Consider the following 19,101-nt stretch of genomic DNA (forward strand, 5'->3'; position numbering starts at 1 on the left):
TAAACTTGTATGTTGCATTTGAATGTGCATTAAATATGTTCTTGCATAGCACAAGTTTTTTTTAAATTCCCTATCCATGCATGTGTGGTGTATGCTAGATCATAGATAATGATTGATGAAACAAAAAACTAGCATACATAGGATAGCTAGATATTCCTTGAACTTTTATAAGTGGTACTAGAACCTTGCTTCTAATGTTGATCTCATAAGGTATCTAGTTTGTCTTTGTTTTTCAAGTGACATCTAGCAATTTTTGGTGCTAAGGATGATGTTCAAATGGCAACTCCTATTGGTATCATGCTTCAAAGGTCCATTCTTTACACCTTAGCACCATTTGGTAGTCATTACTTCCCCACACTTCCTAACTATACATATGTGCAAGCTTTCAAATCCAAACTGTTAGCACATATGTAGGGGGAGCTAATGCTACCAATTCGGGTTTATGAAACTTGTCCATATCCTTTACACATGGTAAAATGCTTAGGCAAGCAACATGAATCCAAAAAGATTTTGTTGAATATCTTTATGAAAAGGTTGTCATCAATTACCAAAAAGGGGGAGATTAAAAGCCCTAGTTTGGTTTTGGCTAATTGATGATACCTAAGTACTAACATTTGTCATGAGTGTCATGTGAGCAAGGTTAGTACATACCAAGTGGTGGAGCAAGAGGATGATCATGGTGGATGATGATGACCAAAGGGTGATCAAGTGCTCAACTTGCCAAAGAAGAAAGAGAAAAATAAAAACCCTATGAAGATCAAGGCAAAGGTATTGCTTAGGGTTTTGGTTTTGGTGATCAAGACACTATAGAGAGTGTGATCATGTTATTGATCGATAGCCATACTATAAAAAGGGGAATTCTTTGGCTAAACAGTTTATCAAGTGCCACTAGGTGATATGATTCTTGCATATGCATTAGGGACCTAGTGTGCTAACATGTAACCCTTGAAAAATGCTTGAGAAAATGCTAACACACATGCACACAAGTTCTATACTTTATGGTTAGCAACTTAGAAGCAAGGGTGAAGAGGTTGAGGACTTAGAAAAAGGAAAGGAGGAGAAAGTATTTAAACAAACTTTGGCCTTGGGGTGACCGGACTCACCCTGGGCGCGTCCAGTCAGTTGGCGTAGAGGAGAAGCTATGCTTGGTGACGACTAGACCCTGCACAATATTTGTGACTGGACGCGCAGGGGTCATGTCAGGTTGAGTGTGATGTATGCTGGCGTCAGCACCTCAGGAGCACGCTGCTGATAAGTGGAAGGACCGAACACTAGGGCGCATTAGGTTGGCATTGACCATACATGTCCGGTAGATAATTTCTGGCTTGGGAACCTTTTTGTAAATGATTAGACATCACGGTGTTGAGAGTCCGGTCATGACTTAACTGTTTGCGTGTTTAGGAAAATAGTCGTTGAGATCTAGTGGATGAGATTTGAAAGGGCGAAATGTGGAGGCCATTCGGCGATCGGACGGACGATCAGTGCGCAGAGCGCCCTCTCTTGACCCTAACGGCTTTATTTATTTGGGGGGCTCTATAAATAGTATTTGGCCGACCCTAGGCTCACTCTCTTAACACTTTGACATACTTGACATCCTTGTGAGTCTATGCAAACGCCTCTCACTCATCTCCATCATTGATTCATTATGATAGTGAGATTGGGAGTGATTCCAAGTGCATTTGCTTGAGTGGTTGCATCTAGTGAAACTTGGGGATCGTTGTCTATGGATTTCTTGTGTTCTCTTGGTGGTTGCCACCACCTAGATGGCTTAGAGCAGTGGAGGAGCTTTGGCATAAGTTGGTGATTGTTCGTAGCCGGCTCCGGTGATTATGAGGGGTCTTGCACCTTTCTCGGTGAAGAGCCGCAAGGTAGCTCTAGTAAATTGCTCGTGTCATTGAGTTACCTCACTTGTGGGTAGGTTCTTGCAACGCCTCTTATAGTGGGCTAGGTGTGTGATACTTATTAGCCGCCGAACCACCAAGTGTTGGTCGACACAACGGGGACTAGCGTGTTGGTAAATATGTGAACCTCGGGAGAAAAATTCATTGTCTCTTGCCCCTTGGTATTCTCTCGGTGATTGAATTGGTATTCATCTTGTGATTGGTTCACTCCTCTATGTGGCGGTATAACAACCCTACTCACTCATTTGCACTCCCGCAAACTAGTTGTAGCAAGCTCTTTAGTGTAGCTAGAATCGAGAGCTTGCTTTCTAGCTTAAGTTCATCTAGTGGAGCTCTTTAGTGTAGCAAGTTTAAGAGCTCTTAGTGAGTAGCAACATAGCCTCTTGTGTGCCTAGTAATTATAACAACTAAAATTGTAGGATAGGTGGCTTGCAACCCTTGTAGAGCTAGAGCAAGTTTGTATTTCACTATTTGTCATACTAATCAAATTGCTCTAGTGATCATGTAGATTTTTAAATAGGCTATTCACCTCCCTCTAGCCATATTAGGACCTTTCAACCGTATGCCAGTTGCAACCATGAAGTTGGTGAGGAGGCCGATGTGGGAGGAGCTCACGGAGTTGGCAAGGAGGCCAACGTGAGAGGTGGAGGCTGTTGACTGTCACTAATATCAATTATAAACCATCAACATAACCTGCATTTATACTTAATTCCATCACCAAACATAGGTATAGGGGTTTAAACTAATAAATTCCACGAGTTTTAGTGAATCTGTGTTTTCAGCAGGGTTTATCTAGAAAACCATCAAGGGGACCTATTCATCAAAGGAAATTATGAAATTTCGTCGCGTAAACAGCGTTGAAAGATTCTAGAAGACTCTAGGAGGCTCTCCATCGAAGCAGACCCCAAGGGCCTGCCATGTGGGGTCGGTCGGCCCAACCTACAAGCCGGCCTATGGGTCCCACCAGTCATCCTCCACTTCAAAAGTTGGTTCCCCACCACCATTGAGATCCAATCTTCGTCGTTTATTTAAGTCGGTTTGATCCGAGGGCTCAGGATTGATGCTCTGGCCTATATATATCAACCTCTACCTCCCTCCCTCAGTAGATCCCTAAAACCCTAATTCATATCTTCAGGATCGAGTCAGCTATCAAGAGAAGATTAGTCCTCCATAGGATCTAGTCTTATGAATAGAAATAATGAGATAGAGAGTGAGGGAAGAGTTTGGAGGAGGTGCCGGCCTGTTGGTGCTCTCTTTATGGCTTGTACCTTGGCGGATCCAAGTTCTATCTGAGCTTGCCTCTGAGATATCTCTGGTAATCAACTTCTAATTCAAGTAAGCATCTTGTTTATATTATTCATCAGGATAACGACTCTTTGAGTGCTTTATTCTTGTTCTAGAGGGGGTAAAGTATTAATCATAAGTGTAAGCATGGTGCTTAGACTTAAGTTAATCGTGGATGTACCCTGCATTCCGGATCGGTGGTAGATCACGTGTGTGACATCAGTACTATATAGCCTCGTTGAGTACTATATAGCATCGTTGATCCTTTGTAGTCCACCTCCTATTTGTAGGCTAAGTAGGACCTGGTTACGAAGGAAAGCATCCTCTGCTGGTGTCTTTCACTAGTAATGTCCCCAGTTGAACAGTAAAAGACATAGCTTACCCAAGTTAGAATTAGAGAACCTCAGTTATCCCCTCTACGCTCCTATTTATCCTAACCTTGTTGCTACCCTTAGTTAAGTTAGATCATAATTAGTCTCACACATTTCCCTGTGGATACGATATTTGGAATACTTCCGGGTGAAAGCTACAACGGTATCCATGCGCTTGCGGATTTATCTGTGTGCATTAATAAATACCAACAGTGGACAAGTAGACTTGCGTTGTCGTGGTGACCTGCGTGTTGTGGCGGCGGGCGGTCCCGCTTAGCTGTGGCTGTTTCGACGCAAGAAGGCTTCTAACCGGCAGCCGGAGGACGTGTGTGGCATTTCTACATTCGATGAGAAAACTAGGCTACTGGAAGTTGTGTTGTGCGCTTGTGGATCTCGGTGGGCGGGGTCGGCTTGATGTGCGCTTAAGGCAGCTCCTCTCATGTTGGTTTGGTAGCTTGAAGTGGCCTGCAACGGGTAGCCCTATTTTGTTGTGGTTACTTCGGTGTGGGACACCATCTTTAGTGACGGTACAAGCGGATCTGATTGCGGAAGGGCTACACGGATTGCAGCAACTAGCCCTGCTTTAGTAGTGGGCTACTCGGTGCAGGACATCGTCGACAACAACGACGCAAGCGGTGACAAGGGTGTTTACGTCTTGATGGCTTTGTCTTTCGGGGGGTGGTGGCACAGTGTAGTGACCAGTTCGTGGTGGTGAAGCGTGTGTTTTATGTTGAGTCGCAGCCCGTGTCGATGTCCCCCCATTCCGACATGTCAAAGTTGTTTCTTCTTCTTCTTTGAGTTTGGGGGGTTCGGTGTGTGTTGATGTCCCAATCTAACCGACCAGAGTTGTATCTGTTTATTTTTGCCCAGTCTAGGCTTCATCTACTTTTTAATATAATCGGCGGCTCTCCTGCTTGATTCGTTTCAAAAAAAGTTACATAAATGTTAGTTGTATTTTTTCTACAATGTAACAAACGTATAGGTGCATTTTAGTTATTTATTTAAATTAATCTATTTTGGTATTTAAATTTCAACATTAGTATGCAGTAATAAAAAATGCAGATTTTGACGTTGATTAGGCTCAAACCATATATTCATGTGACATGTTCACATATATGATGTACTCCATCTGTTTCAAATTATAAGTCGATTTGACTTTCTTGTTATATCCATTTTACTATGCATCTAGATATAATAATATGTCTAGATACATAGCAAAATGAATGAATAAAAAAATCAAAGCAACTTATCATTTTGAACGGAGGGAGTACATCTACTGCTCTACACAGCTCTTCTTTGTCAGTCCGGCATGGTGCTAGGCACCCTTTGCCTTGCCCGCTCCACCTGCATGTCGCTGCATCGGTTTCTATGACAACGAACAGTTATTCTTGGATAGTATATATCTTATATACATTTGTTTAGTTTGTTGTCTTTTTCTTTTTCTTTTTTCTAAACATTTTAATTAATTTATAATATTTAATTGTTGTATGCCACTCAAAAATCAAGGGCTAAGATTTGTTTGAGATCTTACCTCCTATGAGGTAAAGGTTGTACCTAAGCAAGGCCCTTTAACAAAAGCATTAGCTTTAAAGCTTCACCTTTTCTAGCTCGTGTTATCTAATCTTTAGTGCAAACAAGTGCTTCTACCATCTCTGGATCAAGCCAACTGCGAAATGGATCAACTACACGGCCTCCAGCACTAAAGGCAGATTCTGAAGCAAGCTTAGATGCTTGCATGCCCAGCACATCACGGGCAAGTTGGGAAAGTATAGGATATTCATCTCTTAGATTTTTCCACCAAGCCAAAACATCAAATGTATGCTAAGATGCCTTTGGTAGATTTACTGATGGTTCTGCTGGGCATTTATCTAATTCATTTGATTCCTCAGCTAACCCACTTGTTTCATATAGGAAGCTATCAAGATCCTCATCTATGTTGTCCCTAATCTGGTCTACAGCCACCGCATCTGCAAATGCTCTACTTATTGAAGATGAAGGAGCAGTTGTAGCATAGAACCGATACATCTTAATCACAATATGGAATTTGTCAACTTCAACTTGATAAGAATTTCTATATAGCTTTTTCAAGTAAAACTCAACAATTTTTGTCTTGAACCTAGGATCAAGAACATTTGCAACAGCAAGTGCCACACATTAGACTTCTTCCAATATTGTCAAACTTGACAATCATAGCATTGGCCATTTGACTAATAGTGGGATCAATATTACTGCACCATTCATTGAGCATAAGTTTAATCTCACAAAACCTCTAAAAACAGATTTGCTGTTGGATAGGAAGCACTACCTCTGTCCCCAAAAGAATGCAATTCTAGCACAGTGTCATGTTTTAATACCTTAAGTTTGACCAATTAAAGATAAAAAGTATCCATGTTTATGATACCAAATAAATACCATCAGATTAATTACGAAATGTATTTTTATAATAAATTAATTCAAAATCATAAATATGAATTTTATTCACTAATAACTTGGTAAAATGTAAATCACTTTTCGTGGCACGCAACTCATAGTTGCATTCTTTTCAGGATGAAGGTAGTACCAGATAATAACCTAGTTAGCTCAAAGAACTTTCTCAAGAACGGGAGTAAAGTTCATGCTTTATCCCACTCCTCAGGTGAAGGACAAATATGCTCATACCTGTGGCGTTCATATGACTTGAGCCTCTCAAAAGCCAGCTTATAATACACAACACCCCTTAGCATCAAATATGTCGAATTCCATCTAGTGGAAACATCAAGTGAGAGTCTAGATTTAGTGTCCAATCCACACTCAGTAGCACACTTCACGAACTCCTCCCACTGTACCGTAGAGCCCTTCACAGCTACTACAAAAGCTCTAATATTTTAGCTGCAGATCCGATCACACGCATACCATCTCTACCAACAAGTTTAAGAATGTGATTAGCACATCTCACATGAAAAAAACTTCCCATTACAAACTAAAGGACTATGCTTCTTCAGTTCTACAATTACATCCTTAACATCGACCTCATTTGCAGTTGCATTGTCCAAAGTAAGAGAAAACATTTTCCTCTCAACAATCAGCCTGTTCGCTTATGCTGAAATTTGACTTATGCTGATGTGAGAAAACACTATTTCATAACTAAAAAGTAGTTCTGAATAAATTCAAGCGAACATGACGAATACCATTTCAAGAGACATGCAGTGAAAGTGAGAGAAAACAGGTTATTTCTCATTTTCATCGACCGCAAAGGAGTCACAGTCGAATTCTAGTCACCCAAAATTCATACTTTCTTGAGAAAACCCGGAATTCAGGAACTGGTACATGGACACGGAAAATTCAACATTGGGCCCAAAAGTCCAGCCCGTTAAAATTGAAAGCCCACTAGTCACCTCCACGACCCCAAGGCGACCCAGGAAGAGTCCAATCAGGCTCCTAACCCTTCTCCGCTCCGACGGCCTAAACCCCGCCGCCGAAATGCTCCTCCGCCCTCTCCTCCGTCGCGGCGCCGCCGCCGCCGCAGCAGCCGCGGTATCCTCCGGCGGGGCTCGCGCCACCGCACTCCCCGACCCACCCTCCGCGCTCGCCTCCCATCTCCTCGCCTCCCGATCCTACGCGAAGGCCAAGGGCGGGGGCAAGCCAGCGTCGTCCACGTCAAACCGCGGCAAGGTCCGCGCCAAGGACCCGCGCGGGGTGGCGTCTGCCGGTGATGCCGCCGGGGCCGATTTCTCTGCCGGAGGCGGGGGCGACGACATTGACACCGAGTTCGAGCTGCCCACCGACCCGCTGCCCCCTACATACGACCCAGCTCTCGACGTCGGCCCCGGCGGCCGCCCGCTCTTCGCCTTCACTGACACGTTCGGGTCCTTCGCCCACCGTGACGCGAACGTCTACGTCGACTTCACGTAGGCACCCTCCCCCTCTCAATTATATCGCCAATGTGCGTGGTATTTTGAAGGTTTGGATCTTGCGGTTGCATTTGCGGCGGTCTGTCTGGCCACATTAGCGATTAGGTAGCAATCATTGTGGTATTTGAACTTTATTTGGTAGATTGTATGGGTTTTGGTCATAGTACCATTTTAAGTAGGGTTGATCCTTTGTAGATTTTTGTGCATAATTAATCATTCTGTTGCTTCATCTGCAATCCCACGATGGAGTCAGCGGTTGATGTTATCTAAATGCTCCATTGATTTGTTCAAGTTTTGTAATTTGTATGTTTTTGCTAACTTCAAGGCCATTTGATGCTTTGACTAAATTGTGTTCATTTTCTTAATGCATGTCTAATTGTTGAAATATTACCCTTTTCCAAGTTAGGTAGACGCAAAATACTGTATTATATGGTATTTTGTAGTATCTTGTCTCATTAGATGTAAAAGATAATTCATTTCGTACATTAATCTGCAACCAGGAGACTGAATATTGCTCAGATTGAATTTCTTGGATGCCATTGGCAGATTCTTTTGGAATGTTGAATTTTCTTTTCTTCCTCTGTCATGTGGCATATTTTTCAGTTTGGATGAATGGAATGCTGTTTTACCAGAAGGGTTGCCAGCGGGCATGATGGAAGAGTTTCAGGAGACAAGACGGTGTGCTGTGATGTTGAGGAAGAGGTTCCTAGACCTCCGGGATAACTTCCGTAGGATTGTTGATCCTGCTGTTACAACAAAGCTCAAGGGTGTGTAATGTGTTGGTACTTGTGCATATTGGATTCTTGGATGCTGCTCCATGTTATTAAGACTATGAGATGTGTTAGCCTCAGATGATACATGCCGTGCTGTCAATTGATGCTGTGTGTACAGTGCTTGTGTTTGTGCTGCTTAAGTCTTATGTTAGCATGAATGATTTGAGTTCCTTCAGATTATAGTGAACACATTTGCTGTTGATTGCATCATCAGCATCATGCTATCAGCATCATACTAGTCTTTTATGGTGTCAAGCAAACGCTGCTCCTGTTAACATGCATCGTATTTGTTGTTTGATTGAACTGATGTACTGATATGTCAACTTTCTCAAAATCGACATTGGAAATTAAGATAATATGCCCATGATTTAGCATTAGTTCATTTTTGACTCTTTAATATTAAGGCATACTATCAGAACAAAAGAAAAGAAAGGTTGACTGAGGAAGTAGGTTTCTTAATTCTAAAAGTGGTGGTACCCACTCCATCCAAAAATATAAAGACGGTTTGATTTGGTGGGGTCTTCAATATCACACTTTGACTGCTAATTTCTCTTATAATATATCATTCATGGCAACAAAAGTTTGATTATTAGAAAGTATTTGTAAGTACAAATCCAAAGTTTCATATTATTAGACTAATTGTTGCTTGTTGGTGAAAGATTATGGAGTTTGAATTTTCAAATGTGTGCCCACCTTATATTATGGGACAGAAGGAACATGATTTTTCACCTAGCAAGATTAATAGTGACAAAAGTCCATTCTCCTTACTTTTCCTTGTCTTAACTTTCTGAAACAACTTCTGAATTGATACTGGTGTTGCAAAAGCAATTGCAGTACCATCAATCTATAACCATGCAAATAATGGCACATTTGAAAATGTATAATATATTAATATGCCATATATTGCTAGAGTAAAGCTGTTTAGTTTGCACTACAATTTTTACTTTGTTTTCCTCTAAACACATTGCCATTGCAAAACATATTCAATACAATGTGATTGCATATGTACACATATATTTGCCGGCTTGCCGCAACACTGTATCTCAAGATCTCAATCATTTTTCCTGCTTGCCTGTATCCAGATACCAAAAAACAAATTGTCTTGGATGGCCCACGGAGTTGTGGTAAAAGCATTGCACTTGCGATGCTTGTCCATTGGGCACGTACTGAAGGATGGCTGGTATTTTATGTTCCACAAGGGAAGGATTGGACTCATGGAGGATTCTTCTATAGAAACACATATAGTGATTTTTTCGATACACCAATACAGGCTGCGAAGATCTTGCAGGTGCTAAGCTCTGTGATTTTGTATGTTCCAGTTGCTTCAAATAGACTATCTTTCATATTCCTCTTTTCTATATATGGATGCAGATAGAATGCATTATCATCTGCTTTCCTTGTTTTATTTGTTTGTAATCTGCCTACACGCTCCAAATAATGCTAGTTTGATGTATGTGATGATATAGTAACCATCAAGTGGGCAAGTGGCAACGATTGTAAGAATACGATGTCTTGATAGGTGGACGATGGTCATGCACATATTGATTAACATTCAATCTTATTTGGTACTGGTGGAGCCTCTTCTGTTTTCAAGTTGTCACTGTGAAATCTAAGTTTCTGATATGGTTACATATTTGCCTAAAGATTGATTTAAACACATCTCACTTGTGCTATTTTATATTATCAGTTCATACTCCATGCTGTATGCAAACTGGGTTTCTCTAATCTCAGTTGGATATTGATAATATAGTAGGAATGTAAACTTATGCAGTTATGCTTGTTTATTTGTATATATTTCCTTTATTACACTTGGGTCCATGGATACTTTATTAAGCATAGTAGCATACGCGTCCATTGCTAGAAAGCAGATAATCTGTAACATTTTGCAAAATACAAATCTCACCACTAATTTGTACTATAACATATCTACAGAACCTATTAAAAGTCATGAAAGTAATTTTACGGCAATTATGCACTTATCTAAATATTCTAAAAGATATTGTGCCAAAATGTAAAATGCTGCATGCTCTCCACTTGCACTACATCACTTTTAGTTGGAGGTAGTACATCTTAAACCCATAATTTATGGCAATATATATATATATTTTGTTTGATACTACATTGTGCTGGATGGAACATCATTTCCTCTAAATCTGTTTCTATTGCTGCTTCAGGATTTTTTGAAGTACAACGAAACACGCTTACAAAAATTACCATGTCAAATTTTTGAGCCTATTCCCCTGGGAGAAGGTGCTGGTGTTGGAATGATGAAAGGGGCTGACACAATGGAAATGCCTGAAGGGTCCACATTATATGATCTCATTCAAACTGGGATAACTCACACGCATGCTTCAGTTGGTGTTGTAGTTCGCTTAAGGAAGGAGCTGTCCCTTGTTAAAGACGTCCCTGTACTGTTTGCCATTGATCAGGTATGTCAGAGCATTGACACCATAGCTGAATTGGCTGCTGCCACTTCAATGTTTGATATGTTATATGTGTAAAAATTCCCATTAATGTGAAACACATTAAAAGATTCTTTTTTTCTTTTGCAGTACAATAGTTGGTTTACATTCAGTGACTTCCAGGAACCTGTAACTGTCCGATCCTGTCGATCGATCCATGCAAAAGAGCTTACAATGGTTCGTTGCACTGAGATACCTCACCATGTTCAATCATCACATTCTTTTGTGTCCTTCAGTTTCCTCCTTTGAAAGTAGCAAATATTTGCATATCCTTTCTGCTTATTTGCATGTATTTTTTGGTTGTGGTGTAATAAAAATTGTTAAGTTCCTTACACTTTTCTATGTGTTCATTCTCTTTTCTTTTGTAATCTTTCATGTACTCTGTTCTGTTGCCTAATAATAAGTAAATATACAGTTTCTGAGTGACTTATTTTTGTAAAGATAAACATATGAGTCTGTATTAGCTTTTTTTACTGCTCAGTGGAGATCTGGAATACATATGGCAAGTGTACAATGCGTAGCATCATAGCACTTTTTTTTAACACTAGTAATCAGTTCCCTGGACATACACACTTAATGTTTCACTTGTACTATAAACAGGTCAATGCTTATAGATCAATGTTGCACAATGATATGATGGTGGGGGCCTTTTCACACTCAACAGCAGTTGGCAAACTACGGCAGGAGCTGCCAGATGTTCCTTCTGATGCTCGTTTGATCTTTCCACGTTACACCTTAGATGAAGCTGAGACTGTGTGTCACTATTACATGAGGTTTTTTTTTTTTATAGAAATTTGGCATATTTCTATCTGTTGATAGTGTTTGATAATCTGTGATGGCTGACTCTGGCATATTACTTGTTAACTCAATAACTGAAAATTGGCAATACACTTGACCAGGCAAAAGATCATTCGGCGCGAGAATTTTTCAGAAGAGAAATGGAAAAAGATATATTACTTATCGAATGGAAATGGTGCAGAGATGAGATGGCTTGCTGCCTTTGTTTGAGGTAGTATACCGTCCCTGAAGGAAAAAAATGCATTTTGCTCCCCCAAATTTATTCTTAATATTGTTCTGTAATATATATATTTTTTAATGACAATAATGATCTGTAATCAACTAGTCATATAAGCTTCAGCTGGCATAATTTTTTCACTCCACTGAAATCATTAGCTTTTAGTAATTTTCTGATATTATCTTCTGCCTCTATCATGCAGTTTCTGATACCTGGATTATACTCAGGTTTGATGGTGGTCTAGAAAGGTTGCCACTTCTGTTTCAGCGTGCCATTCGACACCACAGTTCATTGTTGTATACTTGTAGTCTGTCTCATGACATTCCTAGCAGAAAATTTGGCTTCAACATCATTTTTGCTGAGTAGAATTTGAGGAGATAAAACATAAGTTTGTAGCTCAGCTACATGATTATATCATGGGGGCCCTTTCAGTTCTGCTCAGATGCTAGATACAAAATAATAACCAACTGATGTAACATTTTTCTTGGAGAAGTTTTCGCATGTTTTGGCTTCTGTATTTTTCATGTAGCTGCCTGCGAGCTCACTGTGCTGATGAGTATGATATGAGTTGATGCCAATCTACTCAGCTTGCTATATTGTTGCTGAATTGAGCCCCATTGAATAGTTGTTTTTTTATATATATTTTTTGTTGTACGAATCGAACAATTCTTTAAGTTGGGAACAATATTCTTCTTTGCGGAACTCAAAGGTTACTTGTATAAGCCATATCCCCTTCACAGTTTCATTTGTTCAGCTTCCCTTGTTTCTTGGAGAGATACAGCTTGTTGATTTTACCACATTGTCGATTCCGTTGTACTTTTGACCGTGCCTTTCTGTATATCATCACATATTTTGTGTCCCATGCCGTTCATAGATTTTCCTTCTGAAATAATTCTTTTCGCAAATGAATAAGTTTTTGGTCCCTCGACTTCTTCGTTTGTCTAAAAGACCCCAGATTCAAAGCTGTCTAAGCTTGACGCACAAATTATCAAATATGGTTCAGTTTACGCCCCCAAAGCCTACCTTGAGAAATTTCTGCTCTTTAATATTAGAAACACGCACACACTCAACAGTTGATGGAGACCTTGTTTAGATGTAGTCAGATTCATCGACCTTGTTTAGATATAGTCAGATTCATCTCAATCCACGTGTGTTGGGGTGGATTGGGTGGAATTTAGTTCATGTTTCAATTCAATCCACCCCAACACATTGGATTTATGCGAATTCGACTACATTCAAATTGGTCATCTCAACAAGATATTTCATTTACACTGGTTAATCTTTTTATCACTTGTGCAAGTACAATGTTAGTATAAGACAATGGACGCATTAACGGAACAGAGTTACTACTTTGTTTTTCAGATGATCACTGAGCGGCCTAACAATAGGTAGGTGTGCCGAAGCTGGAGTGGATTTCTTGTTCCCGTGAGCTCATCAGTTATCATCTCTTCGTCCATGATGAAGCACCTCCGTGCATCCACCCGCCTTGACGTGGGAACGCCAGCGGGGGTTTTTGCCGCACCACCCCCGCCGTGCGCGCCCTGACTGCCGGGAGGTCCATGATGTGCGGCAGCAGCCGCAGCTCTGGGTCGGCCGCCTGGTCGTCGTCTTTCTCCATGACCATGATGAAGATGCCTCCGTCTTCGCTCCCCAACTCCATCGCGCTGGCATTGTCATCCCCGCCGCCACCATCGTCGTCCACAAAGCCACCCTCCTCCTAGTTTTGAGACGGAGGAGGTGAACGAAAAAACAGATAGAGAGAAATTTAGGTTCTTTAATATTAGGTATAAGTACATGTATATATACATTTATAATGAAAAATGAGATACTTTGGAAAAAGAAAAAACGCAAAAGAGCCAATAACGGCGGATGGGGAGAGACAGAAAAAAAGGATGCACCATGTGGAAATAAAAAATGGACAGAAAAAAGAATGCACAGTATAGGAGTTTGGAGCAAAAAAAAAAGACAGACAAAATGGAGAAAAAATAGGATGTAGTAGTCCGGAACGGAAATAAAAAAGGACGAAGCACACATGAAAAGGTACAGAAAGTGGACAAAACCATGAAATATTTTTTAAAATACAGGAGAGCAATGTTTCATTATATTAAAGAAAAAGAGTGGTCCTCAACAGGATCCTCACTCATACCGGGACTAAATATAAGTGAGGAAAACACAGGAAATATAAATTTATACTCTTCTGTTTTTCTATTTTTCCATATTGATTAGAATTCTAATTCAGGTTTATCAGGATTGGAGGGACGTATTATATTAGGATCCCTGACTATTTATGTTACCTTAGAAGTCTAGCATAGGTTATATATAAAACACAGAGACAACGAGGCACCAGGGTCCTAGAGGTTCCCCACGGGGGTACTACTTGGATGAGCCCTGGGATGGTCCGCGGTCTGTTGAAGGACGCGAGACAAGATGGAGTGGACTTCAAACTATTTCAGATCGACTTAGTCGGCTTACTATGAAAGCTAGATTCTGTAATAGGACTATGACTCTTCTCTTGTAACTGACTAGGATTAGATACGTGCATTTACCCTCTCCCCTATATAAAGAGAGGTACGGTGCACCCCTTGTAACCGTAACAATCATATAATCAATCCAACTCCAAAGGCTACACGCCAACTGGACGTAAATGCTATTACTCGACAAGAGGGCCCAAACCAGTATAAATCGTTCGTCTCTTTGCGTTTACCATCGAGTTCTGCATACGTCGAAGCCCTTCGAATACCGTCCCAGGTACCCCCGTGACGGGTTGCCGGTCATCAAACATCGACAGCTGGCGCGCCAGGTAGGGGCTTTCGGCGACTTCGCGATCGAGAGCTCAGCGGACCTTGACGACATGATTTTTTCGACGGGTGTCACTTTCATCTTCAACTCCTAGATTACAAGGCTGACGACAACGGCAAGCTCCAAAGTTGTCTCATGGAGATCCTGGCACCTCAAGCTTTACCAAACGTCTCAACGACCACGCTGGATCAACTCACCGAGAAGTTTTTGCACCTCTCAATTTCTGAATCAACTCGAACTCAATAGGTCACCATCAACCATGACTCCCGCTTAGACACGTCACATTTGTCCGGGCTAGAGATCCCATCTGAAGTCCAACACAAAGACCTAGTTTGTTTTTCCACTTGGACTCAAGAATTCAGCCTCAATTTATCAAGATACGATCAGCTACCTCATGTAGTCTGGGCAAGAGATCCCTCTTACGGGTGCCTAGAGAGGTTTGGTTTTATCCATCACACCCGAAGGAGGCATCATCCATTGGCCGGGTGCTCAACCCGACACTTCTTTAATAAATCCATCTTGTCTAGTTGGCATGGTGGACCTCTTGCCTTATCAAGACGGTAGAACTCTTCTAGCAGACAACAACGATCACGGTTCTATAGAAATCTTAGATATTGCGACGACTGTAGAATCTGGAACTCACTCGGCCATGAGGCACTCCAGAGAAGTCTTTATGGCTGGGCAACCACCTCAGATCCCTATGCCTAACCCACCAGATATCCAAGATGGAGATGAAACCTTGTTCGACATCTCCCTAGACACTACACCACCCAATGGAGAGACGAATGAGCAGAAGACGGCTAGGGAAAAGAAGAACAGAGCTCGACAGGCTCGGTGCAACCGCACCCAACACCATAGGGAGGAGGGGTAGTGGTATCAATCGGCTTGTCGAGATGTCGAACGATGGCGCTTGGCTGTAGAGGCAGCATATGAACAATGTCTACGAGATGAAGAAGTAGAACGACAGCGCTAAGACCGTGATGCCGTTAGAGCCTCTGCATCACGCAACCTTGAGCCTGAGTTCATGGAAGTAGCTGGCCACAGGGTCTTCACTATGCCCTATGCCAACGTCTATGCCTTGGTAGAAGAGATGGTGGCGATAGAAAACTCTACTCCAGATCAGCAACGACTCAAAGTCATTTTGGAATCCACAACCCTTCAGATGCAGTCTGCAAAAGCAACATCCCAAGCTAACCCTTCTCGAGGACCAGAGGCATGGGCACCAACCCACTCTCATCTGGGACCACAAGGTAACCAATGAGGAGAACAACGAGTACTGGCCCACTCCCGTCTAGGGCCGTAGGGTAACCAGAATAGGAATCAGGGTGCCGCACAATCGGCCTATCATGGGCACCAGTATAGGAACAGGGAAGGCAAAGGCGAGTCCGAGTACAGAGAGGCCGGCATCCCACCAGACAGGTTCCCATGTTTCTCTAACAGGCTACTCTCTGTCTGGCTTCCCTATAAATTTAAGCCGTCCAATCATACCAAGTATGATGGGAAGACAGAACCTAACCAATGGTTGCGCATCTACTCTCAGTCCATCGAGTTGGCAGGTGGCGACGATGACATCAAAGTGTTATATTTTCCCATGCCACTTGACATTGTACCTCTCGCCTGGTTTGATAAACTATGAGCCCGCTACATCGGTACTTGGGGACAACTTGAGCGCAAATTCTATGAATTTTTTTGCAGTGTCCTCACTCACCCAAGTACCCGGAATGAGCTTAGAACTTGCAAACAGAAATCAGATGAAACCTTCCAGCAATATTATCACTGCTTTGCTGAAATACGAGCCCAAGTCTTTGATATCATAGACAGGGAGGTGATAGATCACTTTGCCAACGGGATCAAATACAAGTGTTAGTTAGAAAAGTTCTGCGATGATAATCCAGAGACCACCGAGGAATTTAAGCGTATAGTACAGAAGATGATTGCATCTAAAGAACGTACTCGCGAATGATTTCCATGCGTGACTAACACCGGCCACTATCCACTCGTCTTGGGCCCAACAATCACCGGCATGACAGTCTTCAAGGTCTTGATTGATGGCGGCGCAAGATTGAATATAATATTTGTAGATACACTAAAGAAGATAGGCCTAGACTTTACCAGCCTACTCACCCCCACTGACATCCCTTTCTATGGGATAGTATCTGGCAAGGTTACCATGCCACTCGGATAGATCACGCTCCCGATAACGTTTGGCACCCCAAACAATTTCTGAACGGAGTTCATTAAGTTTGAGGTGGCTGACTTTGAATCATCATACCATGCCATCTTTGGTCGACCTGCTTTGGCCAAGTTCATGGCCATGCCACATTACCCGTACCTGTTGCTCAAGATGCTAGGTCCCAATGGCGTACTCTCCTTTCGAGGTGACCTCAAGCGCTCATATGACTGCGACATGGAAGTTGTCTAGATCATAGCCAGAACACAGTAAGCCTATGAAGCATACGAGATTGCAACATTGCACAGCAGACTAAGCCGAAAGACATGGAGATTCCGACTAAGAAGGCAGGAATCATTGCACCACCCTCTAAGATGGATACCATCGAGATGGATTTGGGTACTGGTGATCCCTCTAAGACAGCTATCATCAGCTCCCACCTCTCCAAAGAATAGGAACTCGCGCTCACCAACTTTCTTAAGGAAAATAAAGATATCTTCGCATGGAAGTCGGCTGATATGTCAGGTGTTCCAAGAGAGTTGGTTGAGCATAAATTGGATTTAAATCCTGGCTCAAAGCCGGTCAAGCAACGTCTATGATAGTTTTCACCAGATAAGAAAGAAGCAATCAAAAAGGAAATCACCAAGTTATTGGCAGCCGAGTTCATTAGGGAAATCCTTCACCCTAACTAGCTAGCCAATCCTGTACTCGTCTAGAAAAAAAACTCAAAAGAGTGGTGCATGTGCGTCGACTACACAGATCTCAACAAACACTACTCGAAGGATCCCTTTGACTTACCTCGTATCGATCAGATCGTAGACTCTATGGCCAGGTTGGCTCTTCTATCCTTCCTTGATTGCTACTCAGGATACCATCAAATTACCCTCCATAAAGAAGATCAGAGCAAGACATCCTTCATCACTCCGTTTGGTGCCTACTTTTACACAACCATGTCCTTTGGGTTAAAAAAACGCCAGTGCAACCTATCAGCGGGCTATCCAGGCGTGCCTAAGCAAATAGATCAGACATAATGTAGAAGCCTACGTAGATGATGTGGTCGTCAAGACCAAGGACCCCTCTACTCTAATCGCAGACTTGAAGCAAACATTTGACAGTCTTCGTAAGTACAAGTGGAAGCTTAACCCAACAAAGTGTGTGTTTGGAGTTCCTTCTGGACAACTATTGGGTTTTCTCGTGAGCCATCGGGGTATCGAAGCTAGCACGAAACAAATTCAAGCAATCACTCAGATGACTCGACCTCACTGTGTTAAAGACATTCAGAAACTAACAGGGTGCATGGCTGCCCTTAATCGTTTCATTTCGCGACTCAGGGAAAAAGGTCTACTTTTCAAGTTGTTGAAAAAATCGGGCAAGTTCGAGTGGACAGCTGAAGCTGATGAAGTTTTCTAGAAACTAAAAGAGTACCTATCTATCTCTCCAATACTTACTCCACCTAAGAGACATGAACCACTCCTACTCTACATTGCAGCTACTACTATGGTAGTCAGCACGGCAATAGTCGTGGAGTGGGCTGAAGAAGGGAACATATATAAGGTACAATGACCTGTCTATTATATTAGCGAGGTGCTATCTGAATCCAAGGCCAAGTACTCACATGTGCAAAAGCTCCTCTATGCCCTCTTAATCACTTCACGCAAGCTACGCCGCTACTTTGAAGAACACAAGGTAACAGTGGTATCTGACTTCCCACTTAGTGACGTCCTACGCAATCAGGATGCAACAGGACGCATATCCAAGTGGTTAGTCAAACTCGGAGCTCAAAACATTGAGTTTGTCTCCCATAAGGCTATCAAATCTCAAGTCTTGGCTGATTTCATAGCCGAGTGGACCGAAGCCTAGCAGCCTACTCCGATAGTTATCCTCGGTCATTGGAAGATGTATTTTGATGGTTCCCTCAAACTAGGAGGCGTAGGTGCTGGCGTTCTCCTTATATCTCCAGATGGAAAGCAGCTTAAATATGTCCTACAAATACTTTGGCTTGCTACTAACAATGAAGCCGAGTACGAGGCCCTCCTTCATGGCCTCCGAGTAGCAGTCTCACTTGGCATCAAACGTTTGCTCGTCTATGGTGACCCCTCGGTGGTCATCAACTAGGTCAACAAGGATTGGGATTGTACCAAGGAAACCATGGATGTTTACTGCATAGAAGTCCGCAAAATTGAGAAACACTTCCAAGGTCTAGAAATCCTCCATGTTATGTGAGATCTCAATGTTGCGGCTGATGTTTTGGACAAATTGGGATTAGATAAAGCCTAGATACCCCCTGATGTGTTTGTTCAGGAACTCCAAGTCCCTTAGATCAAACAAGAAGCCTCCACATCCACCGGTACTCCGACTCCTGGTGTCCAGGTACTAGTGGTCTACCCGGTATGAATGCAAGTATTTATTGATTATATCTGAGACCATAAGTTGCCC

General features: G+C 42.2%; 1 protein-coding gene across 2 annotated transcripts; it reads left to right on the plus strand.

Annotated features, from left to right (window-relative positions):
• The first annotated feature begins 6,957 nt into the window (after nucleotides 1–6,957).
• Nucleotides 6,958–12,387, plus strand: LOC136551119 (uncharacterized). Of its 2 annotated transcripts, none has more exons than XM_066542708.1 (8): nucleotides 6,958–7,443; nucleotides 8,050–8,213; nucleotides 9,302–9,507; nucleotides 10,394–10,648; nucleotides 10,772–10,858; nucleotides 11,282–11,454; nucleotides 11,581–11,690; nucleotides 11,899–12,387. In XM_066542708.1, exons 1-7 carry the CDS (start codon nucleotides 7,016–7,018, stop codon nucleotides 11,687–11,689), a joined length of 1,422 nt encoding a protein of 473 aa, XP_066398805.1. In that variant the 5' UTR covers nucleotides 6,958–7,015; the 3' UTR covers nucleotide 11,690; nucleotides 11,899–12,387. The 2 variants fall into 2 exon arrangements, with proteins under 2 accessions (XP_066398805.1, XP_066398806.1); XM_066542709.1 differs by having other exon boundaries at nucleotides 11,924–12,387.
• Nucleotides 12,388–19,101: the final 6,714 nt, after the last annotated feature.

Source organism: Miscanthus floridulus, chromosome 4, assembly GCF_019320115.1.
Source record: "Miscanthus floridulus cultivar M001 chromosome 4, ASM1932011v1, whole genome shotgun sequence".
Classification (NCBI taxonomy): Eukaryota; Viridiplantae; Streptophyta; class Magnoliopsida; order Poales; family Poaceae; genus Miscanthus; species Miscanthus floridulus.